Raw genomic sequence first — 25881 nt, 5'->3', positions numbered from 1 at the left:
AAAGCAATCATTTCCATCATGGAACCTTAACGTGATTTTGCATGGCCTCAATTGGGCTCTGTATGAGTATATTCAGGAGGCGTCCTTGTTGGATTTTACCATCAAGACTGTTTTCCTTGTGGCTATTACATCAATGGGATGAGTCTCAGAGCTGCAGGCCCTGCCATGCAGGGAGCCTTTCTTCAAAATTTACAGATGTGGGAGTTTCCTTGCACATGGTCCCATCCTTTTTGCAAAAGGTGGTTTTGGCATTTCATGTAAATCAAAGGTAAGATTACCAGCATAACAGACCATATGGTCAAAGAAAAAGGACCAGATTTTGAGAATTGAATGTGAGGAAGAATCCTTCTATGTTATCTAGAGGTCACCAATGAGTTCCAACTGTCGGACCATCTATTTGTGCTCATCAGTCAGGCTAGCTGTGGTACACTGGTGTCTAAGGCTACCATCTCAAGATGGATATGGATGGTCATCTCATCTGCATACTGTATATTGCCTGTGGCAAGCAATCGCCTGCCTCCTTGAAAGCACATTCCTCAAGAGGCATGGCTTCTTCGTGGAATGAAGCTCAGGCAAATTCGCCCAGAGAGATTTGTAGGGCAGTGACGTGGTCCACTCTGCATATGTTCTCCAAGTTCTGCAAAGTGGACATAGCTGCATAGGAGGACACAGTCTTTGGGTCCTCGGTGTTAGAGGTTCTGCCCTAAATTTCTGGGACTGCTTTTGTACATCCCTACTGTCCAGAATGACACACCTATTGCACTAGAAAAATATATTAGGTTCTTACCTTGTTAATAATACCTTTTCTAGTAGATAGGTGTATCATTCTGGAACCCAGCCCTGCCAGTTATTTATTTTGTCTGCCTGCTGTCTCAATCAGAAAGTTCGAGTCAAAACTGAAATTTTGATGCCAGACCTCAAGGATGTGAAGAATTGCTATTGCTATAACACATTGGGGGAATGTTTGAGCTCCATAAATGTTTCTGATTGGTTATTTTGATGTTTTGATTGTTCAATTAAAATGTTAACATGTTTGTTATACTGTCAGAGCAGAACAGATCTGTAGTTTTGGGAGTCTGTCTGTACCTCTCCTTCTTATGTGTTTCTATATATATAGTGCTATTGCCTGATTTGGTACAAACTGAAAGGGACAGCACAGGCCTCTGGAGAAAGAGGAGTTGTTGAAAACATGGAATGGATTCCTTCTGAATGGTTTGCGAGCATAAGGAAAATATCCTACTGTCCAGAATGACACACTTATCTACTAGAAAAGTTATTAGCAAAGTAAGAACCTAATTTCTTTTTTTGCTTGGGCCTAAGAAACCTGAGATACAGTGGATGATGATAAAATGTAGTTATCAATGAGGTTCTGTTTTGCTCTTGCTTTGCTCCAGGGTTCCACTGCTCTGTAGGAAAATCAGGATGGGGAAGAGGCGTTGCGTCCCTCCACTGGAGCCCAAGCTGGCAGCTGGCTGCTGTGGGGTGAAGAAACCCAAACTATGTGGAAGTGGGACTCATAGCCACATGAACCAAGCAGCTACTATTCCTGGATCAAGTTCTGGCATCCTGCAGAATCACCAGCATACTGAAGGAAGTAATGGAAGAGAAAATATTTCTAATCTAAGTGTGGGAACCGTAAACCCTCCAATTACACGAATGAATCCTACATCAGGCGCTCTGAGCCCACTCAGCCGACCCAATGGTACTGCCAATGGAACCAAGAGCCTAGTGGTGACAGCTGAGATGTGCTGCTACTGTTTCGATGTTCTCTACTGTCATCTCTATGGCTTCCCTCAGCCATGTCTGCCACGATTCACCAATGACCCATAGTGAGTAACCCTGTACCAGAGGGAGGGACTGGAAATGGAGCATATTTTGAGCACGAGGGGGATATAGAAGCAGATGTTTATGAGAGAGGAACAGGGACTCCTATAGATAAGGAAAGGCAAAGTGTGGATAGACTAACCCAGGGCACCCATGAGATTTGAATTTATTAGGTAGTCACCTATAATGTATGAGAAGATATTTGACTCGGAATGCTCATCAGATTCTGTAGGAAGTATTCCTGTACCTGGCTATGATCAAATGCTCAAAAATAGGATAAGTTGAAAAGGACAGTGTAGATACAGAGAATTGCTTTAATGAAACTACAGTTCCTTTTGATACTATGCTCCTTTTCAGGGCAGTATATCATTTTAGCTTCTGTGTTGTGCCTTCTAGTTCTTGTATGAAGAGAGATACATTCTCCACCTCTGTCATGTCTCCCCTCAGTTTCCTCTTTTCTAGGATTTTGACTTCTAGTGTGAGTCTCCAGACATTATCACCTTTATTGCTTTCTGTGTGCTTCCTCCAAATATACTGAATCTTTTTCAAGATGAGTGAATAGACCTGCATGCATTGCTCAAGATGTGAGGGCGCAAAACATTTATGTCACCACGCACAGGCTGATATACTAAGATTTGAAACGTTGTTTATAAATAAGATTGATGCTGATAAATGCACAAAAATGTCCAAAGCCTGCAAAATATGGTGAAATTTTGAAGTTTTCCTTTTAAAGTCCCAATTGCAAAATAACAAACTTCTTCCTTTCTTAGTAATGAACTTTCATATATACTCGGTTGCATGTAAAAATGTATTCAAATGTATAAATCTCCTTCCTCAGGTCAGAACAGGATACCATAACAGCAATATATTGTCCTGACCTGAGGAAGAGGGTTTTGACCTTTGAAAGCTAATTAAAAAATGTATTTAGTCCAGTAAATTGTATCATATTTTCCATATTTTGTATATTTTGTTTATCCCAGGACAAGCAGGCATGATATTCTCACATGTGGGTGACGTCATCTACGGAGCCCCAGCGTGGACAGCTTTTCAAGCAAACTTGATTGAAGTTTCAAGTTTGCACACTGCACCACGCATGTGCATGCCTTCTCGCCCACTAGAGGGCGCATCCCACCTCGTGATCCTCGGTTCAATTTTTTCCGCGGAGCCAGAAAGCCCTGTGGATTTTGAGCTCCCTTTGCCTGCCTTTCTGCCACCGCGTCTGAATACTTTTCGGTCGCTGTGCTTTCTATTTTTAGTGTTCGTGTCGTTTCGATTCGTTTTTTCAAAAAAAAAAAAATATATATTTTTCTTTTCGTTGGGCTCCGGGGGCTCCCGGCAGCCGTGGCCGCGGGACGTCGCTCGTTCCCGGCCTGTTTCATCGTTCATGTCCCGTCCTGTGACGGGCTTTAAAAAATGCAGCCGGTGTGAGCGGTTGCTCTCCATAACTGACCCCCACCGGTGGTGCATAATTTGCCTGGGCCCAGATCATCCTACGGCCTCCTGTGACCGCTGTTCCACCTTCCAGCCCAGGGCTCTCCGCCGCCGAAGGGCGAGAATGGCGGAGTTGTTTGTGGTTGACCCCGCGCCTGTGAAGGCCTCGACGTCGGCCTCGGCTTCGGCCCCGGCCTTGACCTCGGCCTCGGCGACCTCGGGGGCCTCGGCTTCGCCTCGTCCCTCGACCTCGAAGTCGACGTCGGGGACAAAACCTGCCTCGGGTAAGTCCTTCTTTCCATCCCCTACAGGATCTACTAAGAAGCCATCCTCTGCTCCGGCCAAGGCGGGTGGGTCGTCCTCGGCCCCGCCTAAGGCTCCGACCTCGCACGCCCCGAGGGAATACTCGAGACCGAGGTCGCCCTCCAGGGAGCAAGCCCTGGACTCGGATCTCCCGACCTTCGTCGGGATTCCGGCCTTTCAGGACCTCCTACGAGCTCTAATTTCATCGGAGCTGTCGGGGGCCCTGGAACAGCTGCAGCGGGCTTCGACCCCGGCGACCTCGGCCTCGGGTATCGGGGCCCCAACGACCTCGGCCTCGGTCTTACCCTCGACCTCGGCCTCGGGGGCACCACCCGAGCGTAGCGTGCGACCTCGGGACAAGGTGTGGCGGGTGCGACGCATTTCCTCCTCCTCTTCCTCGAGGTCCTCCCGGGGCTCCTCGCCCTCGACTCGACCTCGGACGAGGCGCCGGCCGAGGAAGCCAAAGCGCTCGCGGGGCTCTCCTCGGCGGCGTGATCGTTCTTCGCCGATCGGGGGCGAGGCGTTACAGGTGTCGGAGTTGCGCCTCGATAACCCGAGGCTCCTCCGGTCCCCTGCTAAAAGGGTTTCCCGTTCTTCCTCGCCGAGGAAAAGGGAGAGTGCCCCCATTCCCCGGACTCCGGCTACCTCGCCTAGAGGTTCTTCGAGGCGGGGACGTTCTCCTACCCCCTCGAGACCTTTGGAGCTGACTTCGTGGGGCTCGGGGTCCGGCAGGGATCCGCATTACTATTCTCACGAGGCTTCTCCCATTACTTCGGCGGGGAGGTCGAGAACCCCTTCACCGCCTGCACGGCCGTCCTCTTTTTCTACCTTTGTGCAGGACATAGCCCGAGCCCTGGGGTTGGACCTCACGGCGGGTTCCCAATATTCGAAGGAGTTCCTTGAGGAGCAGGACCTTCCCACTCCTCCTAGGGAGGCTCCTCGGCTTCCCTTCAATAAGGTCCTCCTACAGACCTGGCTGAAAAATCTGGCTAACCCTCTTACAGTCACGTCTGTCCCGTCCAAGATGGAGGCTAAATACAGGACGGTGCCGGCCAAGGGGTTTGAGAAGGCGCAACTCTCCCACCAGTCTTTACTGGTGGAGTCTGCCCTGAAAAAGTCACAACCCTCCCGGGTTTCTGCGGCGGTTCCACCCGGCAGGGAGGGTCGGACCCTGGACAAGTTTGGCCGTCGCCTCTACTCTAATTCCCTGATGGCCACCAGGGTACTAAATTATGCCTTCACCTTCTCCTCATATCTGCGTGGCATGGTGAAGGACCTCCCTCAATATCGTGACTCCTTACCGGACTCCCAAAAGGCGGGATTTGACAAATTTATGTCCAACCTGTCTCAATTGCGGTTGTACCTTTTCCATGCTTTGTACGACACATTTGAGCTGGTTTCGAGGGTGTCGGCCTTCGCGGTGGCCATGCGCCGTCTGGCCTGGCTTCGCACCCTCGATATGGACCCAAACCTGCAGGACCGTCTTGCAGACTTGCCTTGTGTGGGGTCCGAGTTGTTTGATGAGTCTTTAGAGGCGGCGACCAAACAGCTGTCGGAACAGAAGCGCTCATTGGCCTCCTTGGTCCGTCCTAAGCCTAGACCCCCGCCGCAGAAACCCTTCCGTCCTCCTCCGAGGCGGTATCCACAAAAGTCAACCCCGGCTTTTTCTAGGCCGCCGCCTAGACGCCCATCTCAGCGAGGCAGAGGGGGACAGACGCAAGCCCCGGCGCAGGGTCCTTCCAAACCCGCGCCCTCCTTTTGACGGGCTGAGCGGATGGGGCAGGTTCCCCTCCGCGATCTCACAGGAACCCCTTCCCATAGGGGGCGTCTCCGGTCCTTCTATGCGGCTTGGACCGAAATAACATCAGACGCTTGGGTGCTCCGGACCGTCTCCGAGGGCTACTCTCTCAATTTGTTATCAGCGCCGCCGGATCAACTTCCGGGGGCTTCCCCTTACAATCGGGCCCAACTTCCCATTTTGCTGGCCGAAGCCAAGGCCCTGTTGAAGCTTCGGGCGGTGGAACCGGTCCCCAAAGACCAGCTGGGGACGGGTTTTTACTCCCGTTACTTTTTGGTCCCAAAAAAGACCGGGGATTTACGCCCCATACTGGACCTCAGGAAGCTCAACAAATTCCTAGTCCGGGAGAAGTTTTGAATGCTGTCTCTCCCGATTTTGTATCCTCTCTTGGAGGAAGGGGACTGGATGTGCTCCCTCGACCTGAAGGAGGCATACACCCATGTTCTGGTGCATCCCGCCTTCCGAAAATTTTTACGGTTCCAGGTGGGAGATCTGCACCTTCAGTACAGGGTCCTTCCCTTCGGCCTGGCCTCGTCCCTCGAGTCTTCACGAAGTGTATGGTGGTGGTCGCGGCAGCCCTGAGATCTCGTGGGCTGCATGTTTTCCCGTACCTGGACGATTGGCTGATCAAAGCCCCGACCAGGGAGGGGGTTACCTCAGCGACCCGACAGTCTATCACCTTCCTTCAACGACTGGGGTTCGAGGTGAATTTTCCCAAGTCGCAGTTGTGCCCGGCTCAGTCTCTTCAGTTTATAGGCGCAGTGCTGGACACTGTGCGCCTACATTCGTACCTCCCGCCGCCTCGGTTGGAAGCCTTGGTTCGGCTGGGCCGTCTGGTCTCTCAACTGCCTGTGGTGTCGGCCCAGCGCATGATGATGCTTCTGGGCTACATGGCATCGACGGTCCACGTCACTCCGTTCGCCAGGCTACACCTGAGAATTCCTCAGTGGAACCTGGCCTCCCAGTGGCGTCAGGATTGCGATCCGGTGTCCCGTCTCATTGCGGTGACTCCTTCTTTGCGGCGATCGCTCCGTTGGTGGACCAACTCTTCCAATCTTTCCGGGGGTTTGCTATTTCTTGTCCCTCCGTTTCGCAAGGTTCTGACCACGGACTCCTCGGAGTACGCGTGGGGGGCCCACCTCGACGGTCTACGGACACAGGGTCTGTGGTCGGCGGAAGACCGTCGCTGTCACATCAACGTGCTGGAACTTCGTGCCATCTTTCTGGCGGTTCGAGCGTTCGACCACTTACTCCAAGATCAGGTAGTCCTCGTTCGCACGGACAACCAAGTGGCGATGTACTATGTGAACAAGCAAGGTGGGACGGGTTCTTGGACCCTCTGCACGGAGGCACTTCGCCTTTGGGAGTGGGCGATCTCCCGGAACATCTTCCTACAGGCGGTCTATATTCAGGGAGAGCAGAACTGTTTAGCGGACAAGCTCAGTCGGCCGCACGAGTGGTCGCTCAACGCCAGAGTCCTGCGCGAAGTCTTCGATCGCTGAGGGACCCCGCAGGTGGATCTGTTTGCCTCTCCGGAAACTCGCAAACTGCCCCTGTATTGTTCTCGGATGTACTCCCTGGACCGTCTCGAAGCAGATGCCTTCCTTCTCGACTGGGGAGGGAAGTTTCTGTACGCGTTCCCTCCTTTTCCTCTGATCATGAGAACGTTGGTGCGTCTCAAATCATCCACAGCCACTATGATTCTCATTGCGCCTCGGTGGCCGCGTCAGCACTGGTTCTCCCTGCTGCTTCAGCTCAGTACCAGGGAGCCTCTACTTCTACCTGTGTTTCCTTCTCTGCTGTCGCAGAGTCAGGGTTCGATGCTGCACCCCAATCTTCGGTCGTTACACCTGACCGCTTGGTTCCTTGCTCCTTGACTTCGCCCCGGGTTTCTCAATCCGTGAGGGAAGTGTTGGAAGCCTCCCGTAAGATTTCGACCAGGCTTTGTTATTCTCAGAAATGGACCAGGTTTTCCTCCTGGTGTTCATCTTCTCACCTGGATCCTGCTTCGGTTCCGGTGTCCTCGGTTCTGGATTACTTGTTGCACCTGTCTAATTCTGGTCTGAAGACGACATCTGTGCGTGTTCATCTCAGTGCCATTTCGGCCTTCCATCGACACCTGGATGGACGCGCTCTTTCGCTCCATCCTTTGGTGACACGCTTCATGAAAGGATTACTCAGGGTTTGTCCCCCTCTGAAGCCTCCTCCCGTCGTGTGGGATCTGAATGTGGTTTTGGCTCAACTGATGAAACCTCCCTTTGAGCCAATCGACAAATCTCTTTTGAAATTTCTGACTTGGAAAGTTATTTTTCTGATTGCACTCACATCCGCACGACGGATTGGTGAGTTGCAAGCTTTGGTTGCGGACCCCCCTTTTACTGTGTTTCATCATGATAAGGTGGTTCTCCGCACCCATCCGAAATTTTTACCAAAGGTTGTGTCTGATTTTCACCTCAATCAGTCCATTGTCCTTCCTGTGTTCTTCCCGAAGCCCCACTCCCATCCTGGCGAGACGGCGCTTCACACGCTTGACTGTAAGAGGGCGTTAGCATATTACCTCCAACGCACCAGGTCTCATAGGAAGGTTCCTCAATTGTTTTTGTCCTTTGATCCTAATCGCTTAGGGCATCCTGTTTCCAAGCGCACCTTGTCCAACTGGTTGGCTGCTTGTATTTCATTTTGCTATGCTCAGGCTGGTCTTCCGCCCCCGGGTCGAGTCATGGGGCATAAGGTCAGAGCGATGGCAGCCTCTGTGGCTTTCCTCCGTTCTACACCTGTGGAGAACATATGCAAGGCTGCCACTTGGTCTTCGGTTCATACGTTCACCTCCCACTACTGTCTGGACACTTTGTCCAGAAGCGACGGCCGGTTTGGCCAGTCGGTGTTGCGTAATCTGTTTTCCTAAATTGCCATCCTCCCACCTGCCCTTTTTTGGTTGGCTTGGAGGTCACCCACATGTGAGAATATCATGCCTGCTTGTCCTGGGATAAAGCACAGTTACTTACCGTAACAGGTGTTATCCAGGGACAGCAGGCATATATTCTCACAACCCGCCCGCCTCCCCGGGGATGGCTTCTTTGCTAGTTATGGAACTGAGGACCACGAGGTGGGATGCACCCTCTAGTGGGCGAGAAGGCATGCACATGCGTGGTGCAGTGTGCAAACTTGAAACTTCAATCAAGTTTGCTTGAAAAGCTGTCCGCACTGGGGCTCCGTAGATGACGTCACCCACATGTGAGAATATATGCCTGCTGTCCCTGGATAACACCTGTTACGGTAAGTAACTGTGCTTTATTTGTTAGTTTGTAATGTAGTGATTTGAATATGTTAGTTTTTGTAACCTACATCTGCTGTCTTTATATTTTGCAAAGTACTGGGGGGACATGCATCACAGTTTCTCTTTCTCTATTGTTACTTCAAATGCAGCCTTTGGCTTCTTGGGGATTCAGTTTAATTTTTATTTCTTCTTCATAGTTACTTGTTCTTTACTGGATAAGAGTCTGTGTTCTGCATATGTGAAAGAGACATGGTTTTATCCCAGGACAAGCAGGCAGGTATTCTCACTAGTGGGTGATGTCATTCGACAGAGCCCCGATACGGACATCTTGCAAGCATATCTTGCTTGAAGAAACTCAGAAGTTTCGAGATGCCCGCACCGCGCACGCGCCAGTGCCTTCCCGCCCGATGCTCCGGGCGTGTCTCCTCAGTTCTTTTTCTTTCGCGGAGCTGAGAAGTCTATCTTCAATTTGCGCCCATTGAATCTCTTTTTTTGCCTTCTTTTTTGCCGCAGGTTGAGTTCTTTTGGCTCTCCTGTGCATTTATTTCTTTCTTTGATTTCTTTTTAATAAAAAAAAAAAAAAAAAAAATTTTTCCTTCCGATACTGGGTCGGCCGCGTGGCTGGGGCCCCGCGCCTTCGAACTTGCGGCGGAGCTTTTCCGGCCTATGTCCCGGCTGATCACCGGTTTTAAAAAGTGTAGCAAGTGCCAGCGCGCGATTTCGCTCACGGACCCTCATCGACGCTGCTTACAGTGTCTGGGACCGGATCACTTCCCGAAATCGTGCCGGCCTTGCTCCACTCTGACGGCGAGAGTGTTTAAGCGTCGCTGTCTGCTGTGGGAGTCCATGTTTAAGATGGAAGCTTCATCGGATCCTGCAGCTTCGACATCGACATCGACAGGTGCTTTGACTCCTTCTGCGAAGCCCTCTGCCTCCCCGGCTGCTTCGGGCCTCCTGAAACCGGCGTCATTCACCCCGGCTTCGGCGCCGGTGCCTTCATCCTTCTCCTCGGAGCAGGTATCGCCCCCGACAGTTCCTCCGGTGGTGCTCAAGGTGCCGAAGACTGGCAAGCAGAAGCACGTAGCACCCAAAGAGCGCGGAGACCGTGCGGAAGGGCCCCCTTTTGGTGCGGATCCCTCCATATCGGCTTCGTTGCGGTCCATCCTGGAGGCTCAGTTCGTGGAGCTCATGCAGACCATGGGGCCTCGACTGATTGCCACCATCCAGGGTGACCTTCCAGCTTCGGCTTCGAGGGGCGGTTCGCCCCCTTCCTCCTCCTCCTCGCCGCACTACCTCGTTACTCGGCGAGGAGGAGCGGCGAGCGGTGTCCGGGTCCTCGAGGAGGTCCTCCGTTAGCACTGTACCTCCTTTGGAACCGATTTCCTCGAGGAGGGCCTCCCTTAAGTGATATGCCTCCCTTGGAGCCCATCCCCTCGAGGAAAGCCTCGTTTAGTGACCTGCCTCCCCCATCCCCTCGAGGAAAGCCTCGTTTAGTGACCTGCCTCCCTTGGAACCGATTACTCCGCCCCATGACTCAGTGTGGCGTCCACTTTCGGGGCCACCCAGTACCAGGAAGCAGGACGAGTTCTTCCGAACCCCCTATCAAACCTGGGCGTCGTCGGGGGAGCCTCCGACTCTGCCGCCTCTGCGATCGACGGCATCGAGTCCAATCTGACTGTCACGAAGAAGTTGTCTGACCACGAAAAGTCCTTCCAATCTATCCTTTGGCCGAAGCCTAAGCCTCAGCAGTCTCGACCTTCTCATCCGCCGTTGATTTATCAGAGGCGTTATCAGCCGAGGCAAACTCCTCCTGCCAGGCAACCGGCGAAGCGTCAGCCTCCCCAGAAGGGTCAGCCTAAGTCTCAGTCGCCTGCTGTCCCTAAGACCACTCAGCCTTTTTGACTGTCTCGTCGAGGGCATAACCAACCTCGTTCTGCCTCCCCCTGTTTTTCCCATCGGAGGGCGCCTCCATCATTTTTATCATCGCTGGGAGGCCATAACAACCGACCTCTGGGTCCTTACTATCATCAAGGATGGATGCTCTCTTCATTTCCATCGGGTCCCTCCGGCCCACCCTCCAAGAGAGTATCCTTCCAACTTGACTCAGACCGCCCTTCTTCTCCAGGAAGCTCAGGCTATGCTCCGGCTTCGTGCCGTGGAGCCAGTCCCGACGGACCAACTGAACCAAGGGTTTTACTCCCGGTACTTCCTTGTTCCGAAGAAGACGGGCGACCTGCGACCCATTTTGGACCTCAGGGCCCTCAACAAATTCCTAGTCAGAGAGAGGTTTTGCATGCTGACACTTGCTTCTCTCTACCCTCTCCTCGAGCAGAACGACTGGTTATGCTCTCTGGATCTCAAGGAGGCCTACACTCACATTCCCATTCATCCGGCCTCCCGCAAGTTCCTCAGATTTCGGGTGGGACATCTACATCTGCAATATCGAGTGCTTCCATTCGGCCTGTCCTCGTCTCCCAGAGTCTTCACGAAGTGTCTGGTGGTGGTGGCCGCTGCACTCCGGAACAGGAGTCTTCAGGTATTTCCATACCTCGACGACTGGCTCATCAAGGCCCCGTCAGCTCCAAAGGTCATTTCGGCGACCTTGACAACGATCTGCTTCCTGCAGAGCCTGGGCTTCGAGATCAATTTTCCCAAATCTCATCTGCAGCCTACCCGGTCCCTTCCCTTCATCGGGGCGGTACTGGACACCATTCAGCTTCGAGCATTCCTTTCTCCTCAGCGCATGGAGGCTCTTCTTCATCTCTGCCAGTCTGTGTCTTCTCGCCAGTCCATCTCAGCGAGACACATGATGGTCCTCCTGGGCCACATGGCCTCTACAGTTCATGTGAAACCCTTTGCCAGGCTCCATCTCAGAATTCCTCAGTGGACCCTAGCTTCTCAATGGACTCAAGTGTCAGACCCGTTGACTCGACACATCATAGTCACTCCTGCTCTTCGGCAGTCTCTTCTTTGGTGGATGACCTCTTCGAATCTATCCAGAGGTTTGCTGTTTCACACTCCTCCTCATCAGAAGGTTCTCACAACCGATTCCTCGACCTATGCCTGGGGGGCTCATCTGGATGGGCTTCACACTCAGGGATTCTGAACCAGTGCGGACCGCCTCCATCAGATCAATCTTCTGGAGCTCAGAGCCATCTTCTCTGCTCTTCGAGCTTTTCAACATCTGCTTCACGACATGGTGGTTCTCATCCGTACAGACAACCAGGTCGCCATGTATTATGTGAACAAGCAGGGGGGCACGGGATCGGCCTCCCTCTGCCAGGAAGCTCTCAGAGTCTGGGATTGGGCAGTTCGCCACAATGCCTTCCTCAAGGCTGTCTACATTCAGGGGAAGAACAATGTCTTGGCAGACAACTTGAGTCGTCTCCTCCAGCCTCACGAATGGACTCTCCATTCCAACCCCCTTCATCAGATATTTGCACATTGGGGGACGCCTCAAATAGACCTCTTTGCGGCTCCCCACAACTTCAAACTGCCTCAGTTTTGCTCCAGGATCTACACTCCTTATCGACTCGAGGCAGATGCCTTTCTGCTGGATTGGGGGAATCGATTTCTGTATGCGTTTCCTCCATTTCCTCTCATTCAGAAGACTCTGGTCAAGTTGAAATCAGACCAAGCCACCGTGATTCTAATAGCTCCTCGGTGGCCCAGGCAACCTTGGTTCTCCCTTCTACTTCAACTCAGCAGCAGGGAGCCATTCCTTCTTCCAGTGTTTCCTTCACTGCTTACTCAGCATCAGGGATCTCTACTTCATCCCAACCTGCAGTCTCTCCACCTGACAGCTTGGTTCCTCTCAACATAACTCACCACCAGTTTTCCCAGGCGGTGAGGGATGTCTTGGAGGCTTCCAGGAAGCCTGCTACTCGTCAATGCTACTCCCAGAAATGGACTAGATTTTCTTCATGGTGTATTTCCAATTCTAAGGAGCCTCAACGAGCCTCCCTATCCTCTGTGTTGGATTATCTTCTACACCTGTCTCAGTCCGGTCTCAAGTCGACATCTATACGAGTCCACTTGAGTGCTATTGCGGCTTTCCATCAGCCTCTACAAGGGAAACCTCTCTCTTCTCATCCTGTGGTTTCCAGATTTATGAAAGGACTTTTTCATGTCAATCCTCCTCTCAAACCGCCTCCAGTGGTTTGGGATCTAAATGTTGTCCTTTCTCAGCTTATGAAACCTCCTTTTGAGCCTCTGAGTAAGGCTCCACTAAAGTTTCTCACTTGGAAAGTGGTTTTTCTGGTGGCCCTCACATCTGCTCGCAGGGTCAGTGAGCTTCAGGCCTTGGTGGCGGACCCACCTTTCACTGTTTTCCATCATGACAAGGTGGTCCTCCGCACTCATCCGAAATTCCTACCTAAGGTGGTCTCTGAATTTCATCTCAACCAATCCATCGTGCTTCCAGTGTTTTTTCCAAAGCCTCATTCTCATCCTGGAGAATCAGCTCTGCACACTCTGGACTGTAAATGTGCTTTGGCTTTCTACTTGGATCGCACCAAACCACACAGAACGGCTCCTCAACTTTTCGTCTCCTTTGATCCAAACAAGTTGGGACGACCTGTATCGAAGCGCACCATCTCCAACTGGATGGCGGCTTGTATCTCTTTCTGCTATGCCCAGGCTGGATTACCCCTTCCCTGTAAGGTCACAGCCCATAAGGTCAGAGCAATGGCAGCCTCTGTAGCCTTCCTCAGATCGACACCGATTGAGGAGATTTGTAAGGCTGCCACTTGGTCCTCGGTTCATACATTCACCTCTCATTATTGTCCGGATACTTTCTCCAGAAGGGATGGACAGTTTGGCCAAACAGTGTTACAAAATTTGTTCTCCTAAGTTGCCAACTCTCCCACCATCCCATTGAGGTTAGCTTGGAGGTCACCCACTAGTGAGAATACCTGCCTGCTTGTCCTGGGATAAAGCAATGTTACTTACCGTAACAGTTGTTATCCAGGGACAGCAGGCAGCTATTCTCACGTCCCACCCACCTCCCCTGGGTTGGCTTCTCTGCTAGCTACCTGAACTGAGGAGACACGCCCGGAGCATCGGGCGGGAAGGCACTGGCGCATGCGCGGTGCGGGCATCTCGAAACTTCTGAGTTTCTTCAAGCAAGACATGCTTGCAAGATGTCCGTATCGGGGCTCTGTCGGATGACATCACCCACTAGTGAGAATAGCTGCCTGCTGTCCCTGGATAACAACTGTTACGGTAAGTAACATTGCTTTCTGTAAGCATTGACCGCAGGAATAATCTGTACTAATCTGGCATGTTATTTTTCCAGTCGGTGAATTGATGTTCTAATGCACACTGTAGTGCTGTCTTTTCCTAAGTATGAGAGTCAATTGAAAAGTTCCTGGCCTGATCACGAAAGAACATCATAATTCTATAGCTGTCCAGCAGATTGCATTGACAAATGGTTAGATTTTAAATCACTCTGATGTCTAGTTTTGTCTTGTCAGCCTTTTGAAGTGAACAGTTGCTCCACGTTATAAAAAATGGACAAAATTGAGTATTGTCATGATAAAATTCCTTCATTGAAGGGAAAATCGCCTACCGAAATTAAATCTGAGTTAGATGCAGTGTATAGTGATGCATCTCCTTCATTTTCAATGGTGAAAATGTGGACTGCTGAGTTTAAACCTGGCTGGACAAGCATTGTTGATGAATAATGCTCCGGACGTACAAAAACAGGAATAACCGAAAAAATGGTTGAAGTTCACTGAATCGTGATGGAATTTCACTGATTGACTGTAAATAAGATAGCAGAGACTGCTGGCATTTCATCAGAACATGCTTAATATTTAGACATGAGGAAGTTGAGTACATGATGGGTGCCATGTTTGCTAACCGTCATCCAAAAACAAGTTTGATTGGACATTTTGAAAATGTGTTTGAACGTTTTTAAATGCAATGAGAATGACTATTGCGGCGTTTTGTGACTGTGGATAAGACTTGTGTTCATCACTATACTCCTGAGACAAAACAATGATCCAAACAATGGACTACAATAGATGAACTGACTTTGAAGAAAGTGAAAATAGCTTCATTATCTGGGAAGGTGATGGCGACCGGCTTTTGGGATTTCCATAGAATAATTTTTATTGACCATCTGGAAAAGAGAAAAACCATTAATGGGGAATACTATGTTAGCTTTTTATAACATCTAAGTGCCAAAATCAAGACAAAACATCTTCATTTGCCGAAGAATAAAGTTTTCATCCAAGACAACGCACCGGCTCGCACATCAACAATCACAATGGCAAAACTGCATGAATTTTGGTTTGAATGAATTCCGCATTCACTGTACTCTTCAGATTGGCCCCGTGCAACTTTTCTGTTTCCAAACCTGAAAAAATGGCTGGGAAGAAATTTTCTTTAAATTCTGCGGACATAGATGCTGTAACTAGGTATTTTTCCTGTTTTGTATTTTACTGAAGGTATGAAAGATCTGGAAAAACATTGGAGCAAATGTGTATTAAAATTCAAAGGAGAGTGTTGAAAAATAAATTTCATTTTCTCCTCCCAAAATGTTGTTTTCTTGATTGGCTGAATATTCACAGGAGATCAATTTTTTTAAGAATCCAGTGTCAATTTAAAGCTATAGACTTTAAATACCAGTCAAACTGTTTTTAATCAGAAAAGTTTTCTGAATTTATTACTGTTATTTTTTCTTTTAAATAAATATCATTTATATAGGAGTGCTCAGTGCCCAATCTCCTGCATAGGAGTCACAGTAGAATTATAGAGGGACCATCATTGCGCCCATGAGTCCCTTCAGATGATTATGGTATCATCCAAATAAGAGCCACCTAAACACTTTCTTACTTAAATCTTATCTTAGAATGGTAAACAGTGCACTTAACTTAGTTGAAGTTAGCTCTCTGCAGCTGTTTCCATGTGACTCCGCAGGATTCCATCACCTTACTTGTGCTGTGTCATGTGATCGCTATTGTGTCTATCTCATCAAAGTGTGGTCACTCTTGTGTATGTCTCCTCTACTCATTTCTGAGTTTCGCCACTGGGGCTTCTTCAGGAGGGACAATTGCTTCAGTATAGACCAAATACACTCACGCAGGGAGATCTCTCTGCTTCACCTGTTAGTGCAGACATGGAATGCTGCTACTCTTTGGGTTTTTGCCAGGTACTAGTGACTTGGATTGGTCACCAAGAGGATGGGCTACTGGTCTGACCCAGTAAGGCTATTGTGTTCTTATGTGTGTGTCGTGTCTTTGTTTGTATCTTGTAAGAAGTACTCACAAGGTAATGTAAAGGAAATTTTTTGCTCATGTCAACTCGGGGCAAGATTCTCAAAAGTTTAATGTTGTCGCTAAACTGTTTTCTGGCGGTTTAGCCTGTACGCAGTTTAGCGGCAGATTTTCAAAAGGGATTATCTCCATCTTTTGTGAGGTTTCTAGCAGTCTCCAACACTGACATGTAAATAAGCTCTTCAACATTGAAATAAGCCCTTCAGTGGATTCTTTAAAAATGCCGAGCCATTTTCAAAAAGCTTCAGAATATTGTTCCTTGCTTTTGGATGCTCACAGCTGAACTGTAGAGCAGGGGTGTCAAACTCAATCACATTAAAGGGCTGAAATCTAAAACACAGGCTAAGACGTGGGCCAGACCCTCTCCAATCTCTGCCTCAGACCCTGCCCCCATAATAGTACTAATTGTAATACCATTTTTTCAATTCATTTTTCATATATACACACAATATAATCTTATTATCAACACTTAATGGTTAACCACAAAATTAAACTACACAAAGCACATTGTATGCTTCTCAAAATTCATTCCTTCCAGAACACAGATAACCTCTGCAAATACGGGACCACAAACTAAAAGTACTAATATATATACAAACAAAATCCTAAGATTCAAGACTCTGCATGAAGAACAACCCCAGAGAAATAGAAACAAATGCATTTCTTCCTCAACAGTGCAAAATACAAGACAGCAGATGTAAATTCTCAAAATTGACACAATTCAATCACTAAATTGAAAAGAAAATTATTTCCCCTACCTTTGTTGTCTGGTAATTTTGTTTTTCAAACCATCTTTTTCCATCTCTGTCTGCACTCCCTTCTGTCTGTGCTCTTAACTGTATATCCAGGCCACCTTATCCATTGCTGTTTTTCTCTCCTTCACTTTCTGCCATACATCCATCTTTCAAAATAGAACAAAACACAAAAAAACCCCTCTCATCAATACTGGGCAAGTTTCTCAAATAATATCATCATGTAACATTTAAAGGCTTTTAAATATTTAAATGTACTTATAAGCTCTTCAGCAAGGCGCCATGGCAGCGGTACAACATTGCTGGAAAGGTGCTTTAGCATTAACTTTCAACTTTCTTCTATTTATCTGCTTTCCTCTCAAAATCTAACTGCTTTTCCATGTCTTCCCTTCCCATCTATCTATGTGTACCATCTCCTCCCTCTTTCTTTTCCCCTATGCCCATCTATCCATAAGAAGCATTTCTTCTTATCTTTTTCCTGCCGCATCCATTGCTGTGCTTCATCTCCTCCCTGTCTCCCCTTCCCCTTCATCCCTGTGCACCATCTCATTCTTATCACATGGTCAGACAACTTTGTCTTCCTTCTTCCCCCCCCCCCTCTCATATGGTCTGGCATCTTTCTCCTTTCCGTCCCATATTCTGGAATCTCCTCTCCTATGATCTGGCATCTCTCTCTCCTTCCCTCACTCCCTCTTCCTGAGGTCTGGAATCTCCTCTCCTATGATCTGGCATCTCTCTCTCCTTCCCTCACTCCCTCTTCCTGAGGTCTAACATCTCTCTCCTTTCTGCGGTCTGGCATCTCTCTCTCCCCTCCTTCCCTTCCATTCCATGGTCTGGTATCTCTCTCTCTCTCTCTCTCCTTCTCATTCCAGTGGTCTGACATCTCTCTCTTCCCCATGCATCTCTACCTCACTCCTCTCCCACCATCATGTCCAATAATCCTCTCTCCCTCCCTCTCTCTGCCCAACAATTCTCCTCTTTCTTCATTTACCCATGTGCACCATCTCTTTCCCTCTTTGACACCCAATTCTCCCTTTCTATTCTCTCCCTCACCTCAGCATCTCTTTCCCTCACTCCATTCTTCCGTCCTATAGCTCATGCTCCCCCCTCCCTTCATACTATGTCCCAAGTTCATACCCCTCCCTCTTTCCTTCCATCATTTGTCCAAAGTTTGTGTTCCCTCACTTCAAATACTTGCCTTTCTCTGGTGGGTGTTTACCTTCTGCCTGCTTCCTCGTCACTGCCGCAGTCGTTTATGTGCACAAAGCCATGGGCAGTGGCTTCTACGCACGTCCTGTGCCTGAGCCGGAAACCCCTCTGACGTCGCAACTTCAGAGGGAAGGCTTCTGGGTGAGCCGCCACCTGCAGCTTTGTGCACAGAAACAACTGTGGCAGTAAGGAGGAAGGAGCTGGCCAGAAGGTAAACTCCTAGGGATGGCAATTAACAAAACGCTGCATCGCCCTCAAGTCAGCCGCCTATGGCCCTTCGGTTGGATACTAGAGAGTTGCGTGGGGACAGAAATCAAATCCGTCCCCGCCCATCCCTATAAACTTCAGAAGTAGTTATTTCATTTAATAATGCTACTGAATTAAAGGCTCTGGTAGACACCCATTTTCAAATGAGCAAAGTCACTTTATTAATTTGGAAATATTAATTGGGAAGAATACATACTTTGTAAATGGGTTTCTACCAGAGCCTCTAATGTAAATATAAAATATAAATACTCAGCTGATGAGGACCCCCAAGTTGACAGCTGAGGACTTCCTCTGTAGTTGGCTAGGGGTCCCTTTTGCCAAGCTTGGCAGGCATCAGTAGCATCCCTGAGTCCCAGATGCTGGCACCTCTGTGACTCATGGATGCTACCAGCGACTGCTGCGCTTGGTGGAGGGGAGTTCTGGCCATCTCTAGAGGAGGTCATCTGCTGGCGGTGCTTGGAGATCCCCATCAGCCACAGCAAGGGTCAGCAAGTACTTCAGCACTGTAGAAATAAAACCATAAATGCATTTTCTTTTCTTTTGAGCACAATACAAAGACATCTGCTATATACATTTCCCAAAGCTAATATATTTTAGTCAATAAATTCCATTTTTTACCTTTATTGTCTGGAGACTTCTTTTTTTCATCAAGTTGGTCCCAGTTTCTTTTTTCCGCTTTCCTGTTTTCTGCAAATTCTTCTGGTGCTGTCCATTGGTTCTTCCTACCATGGTGCATCAGTTATCCCTCTCTCATCCCCCAGACCATGTGTAGCATCTTTCGCCCCTGCCCACCAGCCCCATGTCCAACATTTCTCCTTCTATAACCCCTCTCCAGCACCATGCCACATCTCTCCCTCCATTCCCTTCACCACTATGTCCAGCATTCCTCCCTCTTGCATCCCTTTCAATCTGTCCCACTGTTCCCTTTCCACAACAACATTTCTCCCTCATCTTTTTCTTCCCTATCATCTGTACCTCACTCCCACCCTATGACCAAAAATTCTCCTATTTCTTCCATTCCCCATGTACACCATCTCTTTCCCTCTAACTGACACACTCACGCCCAATTCTTCCTTTCTATTCCTTCCTTCACCCCAGCATCACTTTCCCTCCCTTCCTCCGTCCTCTCTCCCAAGTTTATGCCATTCAACAAGTTATGGATATCAAAACTAGCTAACTAGCTTGCTATAAAAAGCAAAGGCCTGTAGACAAGTTTCCCTTCCTTCCTTGCCTCGTTGTACAATGTACAGGAACACCCCTCCCCCCAAAAAAACAAACAAACAACCAACTCAAGCAGCCAATCTGTCCTCTTTCCATTAATGTTGCTCCTCTCTTCTTTTCCCTCCCTTCTGTGTTCCAAAAACTCCCTCCCTCCTGTGTCCCGCATTTGGGTCCCAACTGCTTCTTCCTAATTTCAACGCATGCATGCCCGCTCGCTCCCTTTCTGCCCCTCTCCCGCAAGACTCGCTGCTTCCTTCTTTCCACTCGGCGCAGGAGATGTATACATGCAACAGCTGAGAGCGTGCACGACAGAACCATCTCACAACCTCTCCCGACATCAGACTCAGAACAGCACTTCTTCACAATCACAGGGCAGCGGGCCCTGCATGCTGCACGTAGCTGACGAGAAGCCTTCCTCTGACATCAGCTCTGACGTCGGGGAAGAGTTCCGGGTTGGCCACGTGTGGCGTGCTGGGAGCGCTGTATGCTGCAGGAAGGCAGAAAAAGAAGGCAAGCCACTCGTCTCGAGTTGCTTCCAACCTTGCGGTATCCCCGCGACCACGAAGGGGATCCGCACGACCCGAAGGAGGTTCCCGCGGGATTCCCGTCATCCCCGTTCCCGTGCAGCTGTCTATTGGATACCTCTGGTCCTAGTGTAAGGCGCACGGTCACCGGCCCACGGGTCTTGTGTTTGACGTGCTATAGAGGTTAACTTATTGTTCAGCCAGAACCTGTTCCTTTGTAACAAACTCTCCTTATCTGTGCATTTTCTTCTTTCTTTCAAACTCTTAAAGCCACCCTGTAACTCCATCTGCTGCTCATTCATTCTTGAAGCATCCTGTCACTTTTCTTCTGTGTGTAAATAACTTCCTTCTCTGTTATAAATCACTAAACCCCCCTCCCCCTTTTTGCAAAACCACAGAAGCATTTTATAGCACAGGCCGGCGTGCTGAATGCGCTGCTCCCGACACTCATAAAGTTTCTATGAACATTGGGGGCAGCGCAGAGCATTCAGCACATCTGTCTGCACTAAAAAACGCTTCTGCGGTTTTGTAAAGGGGGGATATGAGGTCTGGACTCATAACCTAACCCTAGACTCATAACCTAACCCTTTTGGATATTTCCAGAACGGACTTCTCTCATATCAGGCTAGTGTTGAGTTTATTGCTCTCAGGGTTAGGTTTCATCCCACCAAATATCTGTCTTTAGGGTGGGCTGAGCATTTTGGTCTTCTCTTTTTATCTTTTGTAGTCCTCTGTTTGTGACATGGAAGGCTGGGCGGGATAAGCGACTTCGTGGCTGCATTGGAACCTTCTCTGCCATGAATCTGCACTCAGGACTCAGGGAATACACATTGACCAGGTAAGAAAAAAACAAAAACTGCTTTGGAAAGGGGGGGGGGGGAGAAACCCTTTTGTTTAGTGTGGGTGGGGAAAGAGGCCTAGACTGGGATTCTAGTGGAGTGTAAGTGGGGCAGCCTAGTGATTAGAGCACCAGGCTTCAGATCCAGGACTACCTGATTCAAATCCCACTGCATCTCCTTATGATCTTGGGCAAATCACTTAAACCTCTGTTACTTCAGGGACAGGAAAATAGGTCTCGTACCTGAATGTAACTTTTCTTGAGCTACTTCTGAAACAGGTATGAGAAAATCTAAATAAATGAATCTATTCTACAGGAGATGATGGGGACAAAAATGGTTTACAGAAATCAAAAAGGTGTGTGATAAATAGACTAAAGTATAGAATAGTTCCACTCACAGCAAAACAAATGATCACATCATAGCGCATCCACCTTCAATAATAATTTTCATTCCTATACACCTCTCCCAAATTCATAATGACACTAAAAAAAAATAAAAAATAGAGAAATTATAGAATGGTACAGGAATCTCTGAATCTGACAAACTTAACTCTTTAGTCAGTTTCAATATAAAGCTACAAGCTTTATGAGTTAGTAAATGGATATGCACTTCCCAAATTAGCAAGAATTTTTATTTATTTTTTGCTTAAGTATAAGTTCAACATATGTATGATCCAAAAGCATTCAAGGATAACATGAAGGCGAGTCCACCAAGCCCAGAAAGATGGAGCCTCAGCATTAGTCCACATAGTTATGATTTTTTTTGCTTAAATGATCTAGGTTTCCTAAGCAGAAGACAGTATCCTTGATTAGAAATCCTAAATGCTTCATACTTAACCAATAATAACAGGCTGCGAAAAAAGGAATTGATTGATGCAAAATATTTTCCTTATATTTTAACAGACGCCAAAACTTTTTTATCTTAGGGCAGGACAAGAACCATGCAGAAAAGAATTGGAGCCCTGTGTACACTTAAGACAAATAGGGGTATTTACCGTGTTTCCCCGAAAATAAGACAGTGTCTTATATTAATTTTAGGCCCAAAAAATGCACTATGTCTTTTTTTCGAGGTATGTACATGATCATCTCTCCCTTCCTGTCCTTCACCTCAATTCTTCCTCTATCCTTTTTCTCCCCCATATGTGCAGCATCTTTCCTCCCCTCCATCCCTCGTGCAGCAGGACCCTTGCCCAGCTTCCCTTCCCTCCCATCCCGTGTGCAGCAGAACCCTTGAGCAAGCACCACCCCTCCCCCACAGCCGCAGTAGCGCAGCAGAGTGAATTCACGCGTGGAAGTTTCGTCAGCAGGAGACCTGAAGTTATGATGCCGTTGTACAGAGCCATGGTGAGGCCCCACTTGGAGTACTGTGTTCAGTTTTGGAGACCACACTACCGAAAGGACGTACTGAGGATCGAGTCGGTTCAGCGAACGGCCACCAGGATAGTCATGTGACTCAAGGTTCTCACGTATGAAGAAAGACTAAAGAAATTGCGGCTGTACTCACTTGAGGAAAGAAGAGAACGGGGAGATATGATTGAAACGTATAAGTACATCACGGGACGCATTGAGTCAGAAGATGATATCTTCTGGCTCATAGGACCCTCAACCACCAGAGGGCACCCGCTGAAAATCAGGGGAGGGAAGTTTCATGGCGACTCCAAGAAGTACTTCTTCACCGAAAGAGTGGTGGATCATTGGAACAGACTCCCACTCCAGGTGATAACGGCCAGCAGCGTGACGGATTTTAAGAAAAAATGGGATACTCACGTGGGATCTTTAAGGGAGTAAATTCAGGGGGGGGATACTTGGAATGGGCAGACTTGGTGGGCTATAGCCCTTTTCTGCCGCTTTTTTTTTTCTATGTTTCTATGTTTTCTATGTTTCTATGGATAAGGCCAAAGCAGCCTGTTTAGAGTGCTGCCGGTTCGACGCTGCTTAGAGAGGTATTTACTAGGGCTCGCTCGCGGGCCGGCGGGGTTTGGATGGGAGGGAGGAATGGCCCTAGAAAAATATTAGAACCCGCAGAAAAACAAAATCTGCACACGAGCAAAACCCACACTCACTGCATAAAGACAGAAAAGGGTGGGGAACTGTATCGGTCTACAGTCTAACAGAAAATTAGCAGGTAAGAACCTAATTTCTCCTTCTGTGTCGCCTGATAGACCAGTACAGTTATTTATCAAGGGTGAGGCTCCCAAAGGGCCGACACCAGAACACGCTCACTGAACACTGTGTCCTGATGCGCCTGAACGTCCACACGGCAGTGTCTGACAAAGGAATTCAGGGAAGACCAGACTGCAGCCTTACAAATATCCACTGGAGGCACAAGAGAAGACAGCCCAAGAAGCTGCCTGACCCCACTTGAGAAATTCCGGAACAGGCTTTTTCTGATGAAGGTATGTGGAAGCAATAGTCTCCTTGATCCAGTGCGCAATGGTAGGCTTGGAAGCGCCAACCCTCTTACGAGGACCCGCTAGAAGGACAAAGAGATGATCTGACAGACATCCAACTTGCACAACATCCAACTTGCACAACAGTTTCTGCTCTGAAGATCCCTCCCGACTATCCAACACCGGGAGGACCACTGACTGATTGACATGAAAGGGAGAAACTACCTTTGGCAGAAAGGAAGGAATAAGCCGCAAAAACAATCCGCTCCCTAGAGAACTCCAGGAGAGGAGACCTACAAGAGAAAGCCTGCAGCTCAGAAACTCATCTAGCAGATGTAATAGCCACCAGAAGACCGTTTTAAGGGTAAGGTCCTTCAACATGCAGGCACCCAAAGGCTCAAAGGTTGGGCACACGGACAAGACCAGATTAAGATCCCAAGATGGAACAGACGATTGCACGGGAGTCTTGAGCAATTTGGCTGCCCACAAGAAGTAAATGGAATCAGGAATGGCAGTCAGCTGCTGACTTCGTAACAACCTACGAAAGGCAGACAAGGCTGCAAGCTGAACCTGGAGAGAAGACCAAGCCAGGCCCCTGTCCAGGCCATCCTGTAAGAACTCTAAGATGTTAGACAGGGAAGAGCGAAAAGAGACCACTCCACGTGCAGCACACCACTTTACAAATATACACCAAACCTGCACATAATCCCGAGAAGTAGAAAATCTCCGGGACCCCAAGAGGGTTGAGATCACTTTATATGAATACCCCTTCTGATTTAGGCGTTCCCTTTCAAGAGCCAAGCTGTAAGACAGAAGGGACCCGGATCAAACATTGGAATGAAAACCTGCATCAGAAGGTCAGACGAGAGAGGAAGAGGCAGAGGATCCACCACCAGATACTGAACCAGATCCGCATACCACAGATACCTGGGCCAGTCCGGGGTCACCAGAACCACTAGGATGGGATGCCAAACAATGTGCAGAAGAACTCTGCCCACCAAGGGCCACGGAAGAAACATGTATAGAAGCCCCTCCGTTGGCCATGGCTGAACCAGAACATCTAGCTTCTCATTGACGACTGAAGAAGCAGGATGTTTTGGCTTTGACACCCGTGGCCTCAGGTCCATGAGGGGCTGACCCCCAAGTCTGCACTATGAACTGGAAGACTGTGGGACTTAGACACCACTCTCTGGGATCTAGCACGTGACAACTGAAAACATTCTCCACTCCTGCTATGTGGGAGGCTGAGAGGTCCTGAAGATGAGACTGCCCAGAGCTTGAGCAGAGCTGCTACCTGCGCCACCAGAGAACTCTTGGTGCCCACTCACGATTGATGTAGGCTACCATCGTGGCAATTTTTAAGATGACCTGGATCGACTTGCCCGTCAAGAAGGACTAGAAAGCTAACTATGCCAGACAGTTGACTCTGATCTCTAGAACATTGATCGACCAAGACACCTCCTCCATGGACCAGGTGCCCTGAGCTGAGTGACCTAGACACTGAGCTCCCCATATGAGGAGACTGGCATCCGTGAGAAGCACCATCCACTGTGGCTGATCCAGACTCGCCCCTTGAACTAGATGAGAGGTTGGGAGCCACCAACGAAGACTGCAGCGAGCTAAGCCCCGAAGAGGAACAGGGAAGTTCAGACCATGCCTCTGGGGCGACCGCCTCCAAAGAAGAGCATACTGAAGAGGACGCATATGGGCATGAGCCCACCTCACTTCGTTAAGAGAAACTGCCACTGACCCCAAGATTTGGAGGAAATCCTGCGCCCGAGGACACCAGGACGCCATAAGCAGGCGAATCTGAGATTGCAATTTGCTTACCTGAGCCTCTGGGAGGAAAACCTTCTCCAAGGAGGTGTCCAACAGAACCCCAAGTTACTCCAGGCACTGAGATGGTTCCAATCAACTCTTGGATAGGTTTACAACCCAGCCCAGTAACTGCAGGAACTCTACCACCCGAGCTGTGACCCGGGTGCTCTCCTGGAATGATTTTGCTCGAATCAACCAGTTGTCCAGGTAGGGATGAACTAGAATTTCCTCTTTGCGCAACACCGCCACCATGACCACCATAACCTCGGTGAACGTCTGCGGAGCCGTGGCCAGACCAAAGGGCAGCACACAGAACTGAAAATGCTGACCCAAGATCAGAAAGTGAAGGAAACACTGGTGGGAGGCCCGAACTGGAACATGCAGGTGGGCCTCCATCAGATCGAGAGAAGTCAGATACTCTCCCGGCTGAACTGCCAGGATAACAGACTGCAGAGTCTCCATATGATAAAATGGAACTTTGAGAGCCCTGTTCCCTTTCAAATCTAAGATGGGCCAAAAGGCCCTTCTTTCTTGGGCACCACAAAGTAAATTGAGTACCTGCTGGTGCAACTCTCCTGAGGGGGCACCGGAATCACTGCTGCTTCCACGCCACCTGAGAAGGAGAAGCAAGAAACTGATCTGGCAAAGAACGGGCAAACTCCAGAGCATAACCGTCCCGAATCGCCTCCAAAACCCACTGATCGGATGTGATCTCTGCCCACTTTGGATAAAAGTCGTGCAGTCGGGCGCCAACCGGAACCAGAGTGGGAGCTGGCAAGGAGTCATTTTGACAGGACGGGCTGCAGGGGAACTAGCAGGGGCACTTCCAGCAACCCAGCAGGCCCCTAGCAGGCCCCTTGAAAGGACTATATGCGCTGGAAGAACCGTCCTCGGGGAGACTCAGTAGCCTGAAAGGGTCCCTCAACCAGGGTGGAGATGGCACAAATCA

The 25881-nt window shown here is 49.0% G+C and overlaps 1 protein-coding gene across 5 annotated transcripts in view; it reads left to right on the top strand.

The window, feature by feature from the left end:
* AMMECR1L (AMMECR1 like) overlaps positions 1–25881 on the top strand; it is a 137835-nt gene that overhangs the window by 29261 nt on the left and 82693 nt on the right. For 4 of the 5 annotated variants that reach the window (XM_033958372.1, XM_033958368.1, XM_033958371.1 and 1 more), the window contains exons 3-4: positions 1395–1829; positions 20614–20724. In XM_033958372.1, coding sequence (XP_033814263.1) covers positions 1423–1829; positions 20614–20724 — 518 coding nt within the window. In that variant the 5' untranslated portion in view covers positions 1395–1422. The remainder of the gene's footprint in view (positions 1–1394; positions 1830–20613; positions 20725–25881) is intronic. The other variant, XM_033958370.1, reaches the window with a different exon arrangement.

Source organism: Geotrypetes seraphini, chromosome 9, assembly GCF_902459505.1.
Source record: "Geotrypetes seraphini chromosome 9, aGeoSer1.1, whole genome shotgun sequence".
Lineage (NCBI taxonomy): Eukaryota > Metazoa > Chordata > Amphibia > Gymnophiona > Dermophiidae > Geotrypetes > Geotrypetes seraphini.
This window is presented reverse-complemented; position numbering and strand designations above follow the sequence as displayed.